Source organism: Meleagris gallopavo, chromosome 5, assembly GCF_905368555.1.
Source record: "Meleagris gallopavo chromosome 5, MGAL_WU_HG_1.1, whole genome shotgun sequence".
Taxonomy (NCBI): domain Eukaryota; kingdom Metazoa; phylum Chordata; class Aves; order Galliformes; family Phasianidae; genus Meleagris; species Meleagris gallopavo.
In genome coordinates this window covers 8,369,409-8,383,788 of record NC_139408.1, presented here as the reverse complement: position 1 = coordinate 8,383,788, position 14,380 = coordinate 8,369,409, and the positions used below count along the sequence as shown (strand labels likewise).

The 14,380-nt window shown below is 36.6% G+C and overlaps 1 protein-coding gene across 1 annotated transcript; it reads right to left on the bottom strand.

Annotated features, from left to right (window-relative positions):
* Nucleotides 1–2,069: 2,069 nt before the first annotated feature.
* On the bottom strand, nucleotides 2,070–14,350 carry LYVE1 (lymphatic vessel endothelial hyaluronan receptor 1). Its single transcript, XM_003206216.5, has 6 exons — nucleotides 11,811–14,350; nucleotides 6,877–7,036; nucleotides 6,623–6,762; nucleotides 4,230–4,508; nucleotides 3,378–3,456; nucleotides 2,070–2,651 (listed from the first exon to the last, which is right to left on the bottom strand). Exons 1-6 carry the CDS (start codon nucleotides 11,890–11,892, stop codon nucleotides 2,468–2,470), a joined length of 924 nt encoding a protein of 307 aa, XP_003206264.1. The 5' UTR covers nucleotides 11,893–14,350; the 3' UTR covers nucleotides 2,070–2,467.
* Nucleotides 14,351–14,380: the final 30 nt, after the last annotated feature.

Here is a 14,380-nt window from a genome sequence, read left to right as displayed (position 1 = left end):
AAGCGGAGAAAAGGAGCGGCGCTTCCCCTGCTTCCCCTTCCTGCCCACTTGAGTCGCGCGCTTCCCACGCCGCGGCAGCTCGTTGTCCGGGCACCGCCTGGGCTGGGCCGGGAACCCGCGGCGGTTCCTGCGAAGCGAGCGGCCCCGCGGCCGGAGGTCAACCAGCAGCTGTGCCGCGGGCGGGAAGCAGGACGGGGCCGCCGCCAGCGGACGGGGTGCCGCGAATCACCTATACGGGAACACTCGGCACTGAGAGCGGTTAAAAAGGAAAGGCATTTGACAAGAGGCAGAGACGCCCTTTCTGAAATCTCTCCTAAGTTTCTGGTAGTGCCAGGTGAGGGTTTGGGCTGCTTGACATCTTGTCTGGAATTTCAGTAAGCGTTTGCTTTGTAGTGGTGCGTGCATTGCAACTCATTAAACCGTGAGCAGGAACATTTTATACTAATCCAAGCGTGATGGAGCCGTGCTCGTTCTGTACAGACAATATCAGGTACAGCACTCACTGATTTGCTATTTGTACCTGGCTTTTGTTGCTGACAGGACGGTGTGACAGCTTCATTTTAGCCTTTGTGATGTTATCATAAATGCAAGTGGAAGCAGATTCCTTGCTGCTCTGACATAACACCCCAAGGCAGGGTGTGTGCACAGCACTGAGCGCTCCAGGAGGGCTGTAAACCAGTATCTGGAGGGTGAAGCAACCCGTGCACACGGCCAGGCATCAGTGTGCAGAGTTTTGAAGGTAAAAGAGATGCTTACATAGTAGGGCAGCTTCTTAATTCTATTGACAAAAGCAGATTTAAAATAAAAATGACAACAACAGCAAAAATCAATAATTACCACTTGCTGATGAGGAAAAGAGAAGCGGATAATTTCTTATCTCTAAAAACTGGAAAAGACAATTGTTAAAGGGTAACTGTAATATGTCACAAAAAAGTCCAGAATTACCTTATATCCACTAGCATTGCCTGTGTGTTTAAGGCCACATACTTTTGTGACACCCTCGTGACAAGTGATGGCCGTGGATTTCCTGATGACATTATTCCTGCTTGCTACTCACTGCTTACACGGCATAGCGTGCTTTCATTACATGTGTGAGCAGAGATGCACTGCATTCCCGCAGCACTAGACAAGGAGAGGAACTACTTAATTGAGCAAGGAGGGCTGTATCCAGTGCTTTCCTCTCTTGAAAAATTTCTGTGTATCAACCCAGCCCAGACTCCTGGAGCCATAAAATGTCTCTATGCTATCAAAAACAAAAAACGAACGACAGGTGGTTCCTCTAACTAGGCTATTAGCAATACCCTACGACTGTCTGTCTAGTGGAATATATAACAACTGGGCTAATGTTAGATTTCTGTGAATCAAAAACATGAAAGGTCATAGCCAGATATTCCGTATGTAGAATACAGCATGCACATGTATGTTAGCAGTTCTATTACTATTAGTTCTATAGAATAGAACTAATAGTTCTATTTAAGACTTTTTCAAGCTACTCGATCTAAAAAACCACCTTTTTGCCACAATAACTTCAAATATAAAAGTTATTTAAACCATTATTCAATAAAATATTTGGTAAACTGCTGGTGGTTTTTTTTTCCTATTCATATCCACTAATTACTTCTGTAACATTGAGGTTATATGAGATCTTTCTCCTATAAGACAGTTTTCATGAGAATAAATGGTCTAGACAAACATTTCTACCAACTTTCTTGTTTTATGAAGTACTCTAAATGCCTTATACCACTTGAAGCCTTCATTTGGAAGGCCGCACTTAAATACACGCAAAGACCTTAAATATAACTGTTGTAATACAGTTCAAGGTTCTTTTTCCCTGTCAAATATCTGATGCAAAAGAATGATACAGATTTTAATAAATAAAACAGTAAATTATATGATGAGGATACCTTAGAAAGTTGTTCAAGGATGCAGCATCTTTGTACCCTTCTTTTGGTATTGGAATGACAGCGGGCCAATCTTGATTTTTTACTTGTAAACAGACTTATTCTGTTTGTAAACAGACTTTTTAAAAACAGTGTGTAACTACTTAATGGAAATAAATTAAGCTACTATTGTTTTATTTATAACCTAGTATTGTTTTATTTTAGACATTAAGTTAGCAGATCACCCATGCAGATATAAAGGAATTTTTCATTACATATCAATGTGAATTTCATGCAAATATTCACACACTGTGTGTCATTAACAGCAAATTTTGATTTACTTCTTTATTAAGAAGTGAACTGTAATATGGATGTTTTATTTATTTTAAGTAAGATACCATATTCTTTTGCAAGAGCATTTATAGCTGAAGATGTAATTATTAAAAAAAATTTTTTCATATGTTAAGATGAGAAAAAACTCATTCATGAGTATTTACAGTCACCCACATTTAAAAGCATTGCTAAGTTACGTGCTTTGTTTTATATATTTCTGAAAAGAACTGTGTGTTTCTCCTCTTCTGCTGACCTTAAACTTCCACTTCTAGACATTTTACTGTGGTTTCAGGCTTGGCTTTGGCCTCTTCTATCTTTTTTTCATTATTCTTTGTTTCCTTCTCAAATGTTTTGTCATTTGATGCAGTCTCTTTGAGAGCTGTAGTTTCAACCACTTTTTTCTGATTCTTGTTTGAAAATGGGAAGGATTTCTTGTACCTTTAAATAAAAAGAAAGGATATTAAAGCAGAAACACTGACATAAGTTCAGTATTTTATTTTTTGAGAGGTACTACCAAATATCTACCATTTGTTTTCTCTGCTGTATTCAAGGCAAAAGTCCCACAGAGAATAGCAGTAAGTGGGATTACTGAACTTTTAAAAGCAATGTGCCTTTTAAAGAAATATTTTCTGCTTTGTTTTTGCTTTATACAAACCATGTATGTTCAGGATTTGTGGTACATAATGATAATGCAAGCTGGGCAAGAATGTTAGAAATGCACACAACTTTTTGATTTCTAATGATCCTCTGTGTTGAAGATCTGTATAAATGTCTCAAAGGGGGTAAACAAGTATTTTTTTCTGAAGGATAAGTGTTATTCTCTCGAGTCTGACATTGAAAGAAACAAAAGAAAGCTGCGTAAGTAGGCATTTATATAAAGAGTTGCATGCTTAAATATTGCTGTTTTGGCAGACAGCAACACTCCACTCTAGGTGTGACTGATTAATCAAAAATAGGTAATGTTGGTCTGATTTCTTTTCTAAAAAGGGGCATAGCAACAATAGCAACGAAAATTAACTGCAGAATAGCAGAGCTGAAGATTTAATTCTTTGTTGTACAGTTACATCATTATCATTACATGCTCTTTAGCTCTGTCTATAAAATATTCACTGCCTGTACTCTAGGGGTTAACTCACTCTAAGAGAAAAGATAGAAAAACCTTACTTTTTGATGTAGCAGACTGCTAGAAGAACTGAAATAAAGAAGAAGATGATTGCCAGTACAAGGAGTGCAGTGGGGATACCTAGAAATAAAAAGGAGGTAAGCATAAAGGTTTTATATATCTTTATATAGGACTTTCTAAAGGCTTATGAACATAAATCCAGATTCTTCTAAAACCAGCCTAGTGTAAGAGGTATGTGTATACACATAGACTCATAGAAGAATAAAACTAAGGAATCTCAAAACCTTGGTTACTGCTGCTCCTTGTTTTGAGAGACTGAAAGTACTTAGGCACTCCTTGACAGACGTTTGTCATATTTGTCTAATCTGCTCATCTGAGATTTTTTTTAAACAACCTACTGAGAAAATACGTTTAACTATCCTTCCATTTAATGCGTTTTTCCATATATTTAGTCTATTTTCCAGTTCCTGTTTGTTAGGATTAATTTTTCACACCTTGTATCTGGAAAACAAATCACTGTTCTACTTACAACTTTCTTGGCTTCTTTTATTTTTAAGATCTGGCTGAGTTTTCAATTATTCAGAGCACATGGTGCTATGCTAGGACTTTCTCAGAAATGTATTTACCCCAAATCACATTAACTACAATGAATTTCCACCATTTAATACATAAATATTACCAAAAAGGATAAAATCTTAAGATCTTATACTTAAAAATTATGTTAAAAAACCCCTTTTTATAAGCTTTGTGACATTTTATTCTACTTCAAGATTCAGCTATATAAAAAAGAATGCTGAAGTAGCAAATAAAACCAGCGGTAAGCAGTTTTACTGCTAACTTACTACTAACTATCTCACTAACGAGCTGTTCTAGTTAAGGAACACTGCCCTTACCTCCAAAGACAATACCATCATTCCTAAATGCAGCAGGGTAAGTGTAGTATTCTTCTGGCATTGTTGTAGTAGTCCCCTCTGTGGGTAATATAGTTTCAGTTATACATATTATCCGAAATTTCACGTTTTTCAGGGTTTGTTCTGGTTCAATTGCAGTGGGTACTGCTGTGGTGTTCCCAGTCAAATCTGAACCTGAATACGCAGTTAATTCTGTTGGTACAGTTGATGATGATAGTATGGTTGTAGTTGGATCTGGTTTACATGAATTAATTTGAACATCTATAGTAGGGAAAGGAAATATATAAGAGTTATAAACACTTATAGAAATTGTTGTCCAGCCATTTCCTTCTGGAGATCATTTGCTTGGTCAGAAAAGCATTATCCAAATTAGGCAAGCTTTTTTCAAACAAGTGGCTAAAACCATTATTGTACACTTTTAACCATTACTTATATAGTTGAACACTTTCAGTGGTATGCATTTTATAGTTGCATACCAATGATGATTCCTTCTGAAGAGTACTTCTAGTAATAATTCATATTAAAAATAAATAAATAACCTGGCCTCCTGCAGAGGAGAAAGCTTAACTACAGATCCAAGCTTCAAAAGTATTCCCATTATATAATGGGAAAATAAATGCTATTATTTATATGTTCAAAACATACGCATGCACTGTTGACACTTTTAACAGTATTGATTTCCTAGGAAGAAAAGTATCCCATAAAACTTGCAGGTAAAATCAGGCACCAGAGCAAAATGAAAAATGAGACAATTCTGCTGGTGTCTACAAAGAAACAAACACCAGGCATATTCTGAGATTAAGTCATTTAAATGATGTGAATATTGTCTATATAAAAATGTGGGTACAAGTGGATTTCTATATTTAAATGCAAAATCTGACTACTGTACTGGCTTGTGTGGAAAATTCATCTTTTTTTGTGAAGATGCATATTCTGAAAAGCTGTAAAGATTTTGCTAAACAAGCAGATTACAACATAAATAAGGGAAATGACATATGTACTGTTCTCCAAATGAATCCCCATGGGAAGTCTGATGACGCAGTTACATTCGCAGAATAAAAAGCTAAATAACAGAGGCTTTTTAGTCTTTCTCCACTACAGTTTTCAAATGTTTTTTGGTGTTATAGCCACAAATGTTTTAGCTAAGAAATATCTAGAACAGGTGGCATTTTGGCTATTAAGATGGAGAAATGCAGAATCATCACAGTGTTAATTTTTTTTAAATTGTTATTTTCTAACCACTCAGTCAACTTTCTTTTTGGAATTACTTGCTACCTCCTTAATGTTACCTGCCTATCCAAGATTTCTGATACAAAATGACACATATTTCACTCGCTTCCACTGTCTAGGCCACAGATAAAAACATTAAAGAACACCAGTCTCAAGACAGACTCCTGGGGGACACCACAGGAAATAGGCACACTCTGTCTTCTTATCATTGTATGGGCATATATTGGAAAGCCATCTTTCTCCTGGTCTTTCCAACCCTTGTTGACACGTCTTTTTTCAGAATTTTGTATTGTTACCTAAAACTCACTGGCAAGGTCAAGGCACTGATTAGAAATAATTTCACCACATACACGATCGATGATTTACTGGGATGGTTGCATAATAATCACGAGTATGGAACACTAGCAAGAACACAAAACCTCCAGTTAAATACTTATTTTCAGGTAGAAGTAATTAAGAAACAATACTAATCTGTTCTGAAATGAAGATCTAATTTACATCGAGACCTAAGTTCTACTTCTGTATCTTTGATCTAGGAACAGATAGTCAAGCAGGAGAGGAAGGACAGATCTTTTCTCAAACAAAATGATTCAGATTATGTCCTACAAAAGAAGCTGTTTCATTTTACTGAGAGTAGACTGGAAATTGTGTTGATTTTATGGTCTCTTAAATGACCCTCCATTTCATTTAATGGATACATTTCCTTTTTTTCAAAAAAAAAAAAAAAAAAAAAAAAATCAGCCTTTCCTGAAGAAACCCTCTCTTGGTCATTGCCAAAAAAAACCGTATGTGTACACAAGCACCCTTGTTGCAGATTGTTTACCTTCTTTCAAATCACCATACCTAATCGTCTAAATAGTCATAACCTACGAAATATATTGTGTTGACATGGCAAAAGCAACTTTTCCAATAAGATCTTCATAGCAACACCAACTTCCTATTTTACATTTTTTGTTTGTTTGTTTGTTTTTCTTTTTTTTTTTTTTTAACCTTGTAGAGCTAAATAAGCTTGACAACATTTAAGATTGGGTGAAAGAGTCATCAAATGTTAATAACTTACTTATTTGTTATGATATTTTGTATGCAAATATTTTAAAAAGAATTCAAACCCAAACACAAGAAATGTAGTTGTTATACTTACACACCTGAAGAATTGAAGCAGTAAACTGCAAATTTAGAAGCCTGATTAGCACGCCAGTTCACTAGTCCAGTGCTGCCCCGACCACATTTCTTATTGGATGTTATACGAGGAATGACAACCAATCCATCTTTTATCCATCCAGAACTACAATAAAAGCATAAGTCTTTTTAATAGTAGATTTCTACACAGCTTCACATTAGGTAAAAGGGTGAAAATAATTATTTTGAAAATAAAGAAAAACTAATGGACATTGTATACCTGCACGTTTCAAAGCCATTTTTCAAAGCCTTCTCAACCTGTTCTTTACTTGCAAGTTGTAGATTCAGTCGACTGCACACATTACTTGCTTCTGAAAAATTCACTTTCTCGTCCAGATAAAGTCCTACACCTGTGATCCTGCAAGGTGAAAGTGTGGAACCTGTAATTTAGACATAGATATTCAAAGTTAATTTTGTATATTAATGCTAACAGTTATCCTCCATGTAAAATTTAAGATCACGTTTAAGATCACGTTCAGACAAATTGACTATTCTTCAAAGTTTCTAACTTGAGGATGGCAAAAAAGTGATTTCTATAATAATAACTACTTTGCAATAAAATATTGTCTTAACAATATAGTCTAGAATTTCAAAAGCTTTGACAGTCATTAAATTAAATGTAAACACAGCTGGCATTTGAGTTGTTACCTGATCAGATTCAGGATTTTTTCCTTTTTTAAAAAATGAAAAAGATAAAAGTAAAGTTGCAGTAAAGCAGTGGGCTGGATTCTGTCAGAACATTCTTAACAAAAAGATTTTTAAATAGTTTCTCAGTTCTTTTAAACTTATCTTTCTTTCCTATGAGAGCTGCTCTGAAGGAAATGCCTCATTTTACTATGTTGCCCACAACATCAGAGACAGATGTTGGTGGTATGGAAGTAGAAGCTGAACCTTCACACTGGTATTGTGTTACATGTTGTTGCCATGTGACAGATTGCAGCAGAGGGGCAGTCTGACAAAATGGAGTTAGACATGGAAGTGTGGATGAAGCAACAGTGTGTCACCGAATTCTTCCATAAGAAAAAAATGCACCCACTCACATTCATCAGTGCTTGCTGAACGTTAATGGAGGATAAACATGCATGTGAGCACAGCGATGTGATGGGTAGAGCATTTCAGCAGTGACAATAGCAAGTCACTGCCACTGGTGCAGATTTTTATGAGCATGACATGCATACTCTCATTCATCACTGGTGAAAATGCACAACTAATAGTTGTGACTGTTGAAAAAGGGTGTTTAGTAGCTGAGAATTTTCTCTATCAAATAGTGTTACTGTGCTCTTTGTATGTGTTGTAATTTCCATGGAAATAAATGGGAGGCATTACTTTCAGAGCAACCTATGTTGTTTGGCATGATTTCTTTTTTTTTTTCCTTCCAGGTATGGTCAACTACTGAATTTGCTGAGTATGAGGCAGGAAGCAGGTGGTAGGAAGAGAGAAGATAGTTGGATTTATGATACTTTTCCCAAATTCATCAACAATAGGCAGTTTATCCAGCATTTTTAGAAAGCTACATCTGGCACATTATCCATGGCAACTACCTCGGGGAAGACATAAGGTTAGGTCTGATTATACCTGTTGTACTCTTTTATCCTGAGTTAGGGATGTAGGACATAACTCAGAATTTTACAGAGATAATGGGAAAAGATGTGCTCTTCTGTTCAGATATTTCCCAGAAGCATATGCCAAAAAAAATATTTTTTTTTCCTTTTTTTTTTTTTTTTTTTTGAGTTGCATATTGAATGAAAAGGAATAGCTTGTAAGAAGTAATTTCAAAATAGCTACACATTTCCTAGGAAGAAAATTCCCATACCTTGTCAAAATAAAATCAACAGAAAACACAACAAAATGCAACTAGATTAACTGGGTACTCTGGACACACTTGTTTTTTTTTCTTGGTATTTGTTTAAGCTTGCAACCATTTCAGGATTTCATTGCAAACACTCCAGATAACCAGCTCCCACAGGTGTTACTTCCTTGCTGGACATTCTATACAGGCTCTGTATATCCACCAGCTATGTATACTAGTGAAAGCTTCAAAAAAATCAGTGCATCAGTCAATAGGCAGTCTACAGCCAAGGAAAAAATGAAACAACACCAGCTGATTCATCATTATCATTTCTTAGCAACAGAGGTTCAATTGAATTTTTTGAATGGAATGATAGAACTAGCACCATGAGAAGAGGTTAAGAAGATGTCTAAACTTGTGTAGAAGGCATAAACAAAGGCAGGCTTTCCACTCTTGCTTCCATTGAATGGGGTGCAGTTGGAAATGTCTTCTGGTAAAAAATGCATCTCTGCTGGTTTTATGTTTAGTTTAATGGGATTTAAATGTTGCACAGAGCAATCATTGAACTTATGGATTTATCTCAGCATCTGCAGAGTCGTGGCCTCCCATAAGCACTTCGTCGTATAGCACAGACCCAGTCAGACAGCTGGTGAGTCAGTGAACACTTAAGCATCCCCATAGCCAAATCATAGCTACATCCAATCCTGGCCAAATACATCATGTGAGAATTCAGAGCTCTAAGACCCAAAAATACACTGTTGCTCAGTGAAGAGGTGTGTGTCAGGTATCAAGGACCTCAAATCTGTTCAAGAAATCCCAGCAAGATGATGAATCATGGCATCAAATTTCTTCTGTTATAGTCAAATATCTTCCTGTACAGTCAGTGTGTGTTCATGAATGACCCCTTATATGTCTTCCTCTTGGTCAAGCTTCTTGGTATCAGACAGGTGCTCCAGCATTAAGTTTTCTAGATTCCCTTTTGCTAGCAAGGAACTCTCTATCTTCTTGAGAACTTTTACATTTCCCCGCTTTCTCAGCTGCTGATGCACATCCCATTTTCAAGCTCCCATTCCTTCTCTATTATTTATTCCTAGTTCTCTATTCCCCTTACTTGCTCAGGTGTCACTCATACTGTTAGTGCTTAATTAAACAACTATTTCCCTTAGAAGTTGTCTAAATAGTTGTAAACTGCTATAGTCTTCAGTCATTCAATTACAAGATAATAAGATGAGAACTGCCTAATAGATATAAAGCACAAAAAATGTGTTAATTCAGTACCAGAAAGCTGAGTCATAGGCATTAACACAAGTGATTGTAAGACATGGGCCAAAGTTTTACCTTAGAATTTACTAAGCATTTAAAAACAAAACAGAAAAGTAAAAGGAATTTTTTGGAAAAATTATTGGTTCCAATTTGGATTTAGATTTAGATCTTGGTTGGTTTTACAACATGAAAGTGAAATCCAGAAAGAGAAAAGTAAACTCTTCAAGACTTTTCATCACTTCTTAAATCACCTCTGACTTCTGCACTAAAGAAAACTCAGTTTGTATAGGAGACAGACTAATCCTTTAAAAGCACTGTGTTTACAAGTTGCCCATAGCTATTGTTTAAGTTTTGGTCTATTTAGTTAATCTACTAATAACTGAACATTTTCCTCACTGTTTGAGTTTTTTATAAGAAATCCATTTTACTGAGAGAGGTGGGAAAAACTAGAGAAAAATCTCACAAGAGGACAAACTTGTCACAGGACAGGAAGAGTGTGTGTAAAGTGTGGGCTTATTCTGCATTAATTCTCTTCTTACTTTTTGAAGAAGCTGTTTCTCTCTCTTTGCCTTCTCCCAAACCCTCACTTTGATTTGTTAGAAAGAGTTTACTTGGGCTGCTGACATTGGGGAGCAGCAAGAGTGAAGCTGCTCCACATTAAAAGGTGAGCAGGGAGCAGAGGTTGACTGCAGCAAAGACATGACAATGCCTCACAGCTAGGGCACAGTCCCACAGCAGCCAAGCAGGGTCATGCTGTGAAAGCTCTGTGGCATCCTCTTTGCACTGGTAGTGTGCAAGACCACGTGTCAGACACAGGAATCATGAAGAAAGTGCATTTGGTAACAGAAAGAGAAATATGCTACCTATAACACAGGCCTGAAGTCCACTCTGGACAGAAGGCCAGCTACAATGCATGATCCCATCAGTGAACCCCAGCCAGTAAGTCAGTAGAAGAGTGGGCAGGTTTGGGCACAAGCATACAACACAACTCCAAGGCACATAGGAATGAGCTCAATTTGACTTCTTGGGCAAATGAGCAGAGAGTACATGAGCAATTACCCTAAGTAAGGCTTAGAGGGGAACTAAAGGGGTCCTAACATCCCTAACTAAGGCATAATCTTAAGACTCAAGTATTTCCCCAGCAAAAAATATATTCAGTAGTTGGGATCTATAGAAGAGTTTACTGTTGTCAGTTGTGGAATTTCAACTTGGACTTGAACTGAGCATCTGATTCACCCAAGTCCAAGTTTCCTTCAGAGGCCTTACAGTAGATAAGAAAATCAATTCTCTGCAACAGTGATGTAATGTTCTTTTACATAGGCAGAGCAAGCATTTACTCCTTGCAAACTGTAGTGAAGCATCTGGAAACATTTACTATCTTCAGAAAGTCTAGTGTAGGAGGCCTCCTAGTTTCACTAACTTACAGAAGTAAGGGGTATTATATGACTGATTCTAAAAGCAGGGACATATAATAACATCTGAGGGAACTGGGTTATCTAAACACTGTAGGATACAGATGAAGTTGGCAATTCCCTACACTAATTTTTCAAACAGATAGTTTATATAAAATAGGAAATTTGTGTTATATTAACCAGAGACAAGTGTTTCTGCCCTGGAGATGAACCACAAGATCCTTGTGCAAGTTTCCTTCAATTTTCCAAACAAAGAAATTATCAAGATATTGCCAAATCAGTGCAAATAACTTGTTAATGATAGCATTTTATCACAGAAACTAAGAACTGATTTCATACAGATTTTGCTCTCTGAGGATTGCACAAAACTATTTGCTATGCTATATTAAATGGTCTATTAAAAACAACGAAGTCACATTTTAATAATTCCAAACTTAATTCTAAGTGGATTATCATAATTTTGGAACAAACAATTCTGTAGCATTTATATATCACTTGAACTTAGCAAATAATTAGACTAACAATGAAAGACTATTTTTTATTGCACTATCCTATGAAGAGCCTGTTGTTTCCTATGCTAGCAAACCTGTTTACACACACCCTCTTTCCCCCATTTTGCTTGCAAATCTATCTTTTTCCAAGTACTTTTCTGTTCAACTATGATGTTTTAAAAAGTGGGACTTTACATACCTGTTATAAAGTAATTTTGAGCCATGAATGTCATAATCCAGACTGATAACACCGCTGAGGTAGCTCCAAAATAAGTCGTCATTGTCACAAACTCAGAAAATTGAGAAATTTGAGGTGATTTTTCTTCTGTGCTGAGAAGAATTAAGATACTGGATACTGTCAGACCACTCTGAGATTGCCTTTCAGACTACTTTTTGAAAGAAACTTCAGCTGTCACTGCACTGCTTCGTAGAAACCTCAAATGTGTTGACTGTCCCACTCAAAGGCGAGGTCACTGACTGGAAATCCGTGACCACCCTTTACACTTTCTTTCATGTAGGGCTTGCTGGAAAATTTAACTACTGCTGACTCAGAAAACACGTCTGAGGAAGGGAGATAAGACTGTTAAACTGCTAAGTCAGTAAACACTGAAATAAGCTTTTCTTTTGCTGTTTTTTCCTGTTTTACTGATTAACAACACATTAATCATATTGTCTGTTCATCTGTAAATAAAAATAATTGGCTATTAAATCACAGCAAGGCAGGCAGTCATACAGAAGAACAAAATTGGGGTTTTTATTTTGGAATTAGAAGGGCATCCATTCCTCACTGTTTTATTTGCCTTGATGCAGTGCGTTTACCTTCATCCTTTGCCTTTCAGTTCCAGTGCAAAAATAGGTACCATAATAGGTAATTTAATACTCGCTTTTGGACAGATTTGGAGATATGTTACCATAAACAGGATTTCTTGTGAGACTACATGTGGACAGTGATGGGAACCAATCCATTCACAGCTGTCTTTTGTGAGCTTTGAATAAACTAATACCAACAGACTGATTCAAACCACAGGTAATCCTGGCAGCACTAACTTCAAAAACCTTCAGGAAGTCTTAGCAGATGGCGTAGGTCCCACCTCTTACAGCAGCACATACCATGGTTATGTAGATACTACAACATAGACATCTACAGGACTAAGTGGCAGATGGCTGCTGTGGCTAATGAAATTATGTCTCCAATACTAACAAACAAATGAAAATCTGGTTGTGTTTCAGCTGTGGTTTAGAACTGAATGTGGGTAAATCTCTTTGAGATCTTAAGACAAATTTCTATTTATCTCTTTATTTTACTATACTTACATGCATCTACATAGTGATGGCAATCTGCAGTACTGCAATCAGACTTTCAACTGAAGCCCTAAGTGCACTCATGATGTGGGAGAAACTACCAGTTATTCTACTGCTTTCATGGATTAGTGGTCTGAACTGTAAAATAATATTAAACAAAACCATCTCCATAGCCTTGAACTGCTAAATATTTCCTGCCATGAAAACTGATTTCAAAAGTTGGATTCTGAAGAGAGGTATTTTAAAACTGCATGCTAATTTCTTTTCAGAAACTGTTCGGATGTGGTGCTTAGGGACATGATTTAGCAGCGGGTTGTTAGGGTGGTATGGTTAGGTCGTGGCTGGACTTGATGATCTTCAAGGTCTTTTCCAACCTGAGCGATTCTATGATTCTAAGTTTACTATCTTGTGCCAATTGCTGTCACTGTGGCAAAGTTCCTTTAGTCAAACTCTGTCCATGTTATTGATGTTTAATTGGATTTTTAGCTGAAAAAAAATGACAAAAACAACTTGGTTAAACTAAACAAAAATATAAGCTCCTTCAACATGGCTTTTAAGAGCAATATACAGATTATGAGATGAAGAAAAAAATAGAATGATAAAATGAGACTGAATTTTTTTTTAATCAGTTTCTTTCTTTTAACATTATAGCTGTTCCAAAATTATGAGGAAGATCATTTATCTGGACTGTATCATTAGAAAAGGTTTTTAAGTTGTTTATGGGTCTTCACCTTAAGTTGTGTGCAAAGAAAAGCCCAGCTTCTCCCTGAATATTTTAAATTAGCATTTGAAAAAAATATGATAAGCTATAAGGAACATCCCATCATCTCATGCCAACATGTTTAGAAATGTTTCAAAAGATGATGAAGATCACTTGACAGAAAACTTTTGGTCTGGGGAGAACAGATTTAAATCTGCAATCCTCTGCAATCGTTTCTAAAGGACACCTGAAGCCTGAAAAATAGGAACAGAAACAAATTAAGAGGAAAAAGATGTATACGTGGAAAATACAAATATCAGGGTCTCTTTATTTGGTAGTAACTATTTCTTTCAAGATTATCTTTGTCCCAGATTTTATCTCCCTGAAGCAGATCATCAGAAATTCAGCAGTGAAATTTGTGCTCTTTGTGGAAATTGAGCACTATCTCCTTCGCACTGGTCTGGCAGTTCAGCTCTCCCTTTGCTTCCCAGACCTTCCAAGACAAAAAGAACACAACTCAAATAAAGAATCCTAACCTTTCACTTAGTCTCCTATGGTTGCAGTCTTCTATCTCCTCAAAGACAAGCAGCCACTCTCCGAAGCAGGAGTTAAAATTTCTCCGGGATATTTCAGCATCCTCTCTCATTTTTAGGTATGACGAGGTTGACCCTGCTTACAAATCTCTCCTCTATTGAAATGGGAGTTTGCTTGCCCTTCTACATCATTTTTCTGAATAAATGAAACACTAAGAACAAGATCCTTGGTAT

Bases quoted from the DNA above. Each gene is read 5' to 3' on its own strand.
- LYVE1 (XM_003206216.5), bottom strand. From the start codon at position 11,892: ATGACGACTTATTTTGGAGCTACCTCAGCGGTGTTATCAGTCTGGATT. The intron at 6,763-6,876 runs GTATACAATGTC...CTTTTATTGTAG, and splicing joins AATGGCTTTGAAACGTGCAG to TTCTGGATGGATAAAAGATG. The intron at 4,509-6,622 runs GTGTGTAAGTAT...TCCCTACTATAG, and splicing joins TTACTGCTTCAATTCTTCAG to ATGTTCAAATTAATTCATGT.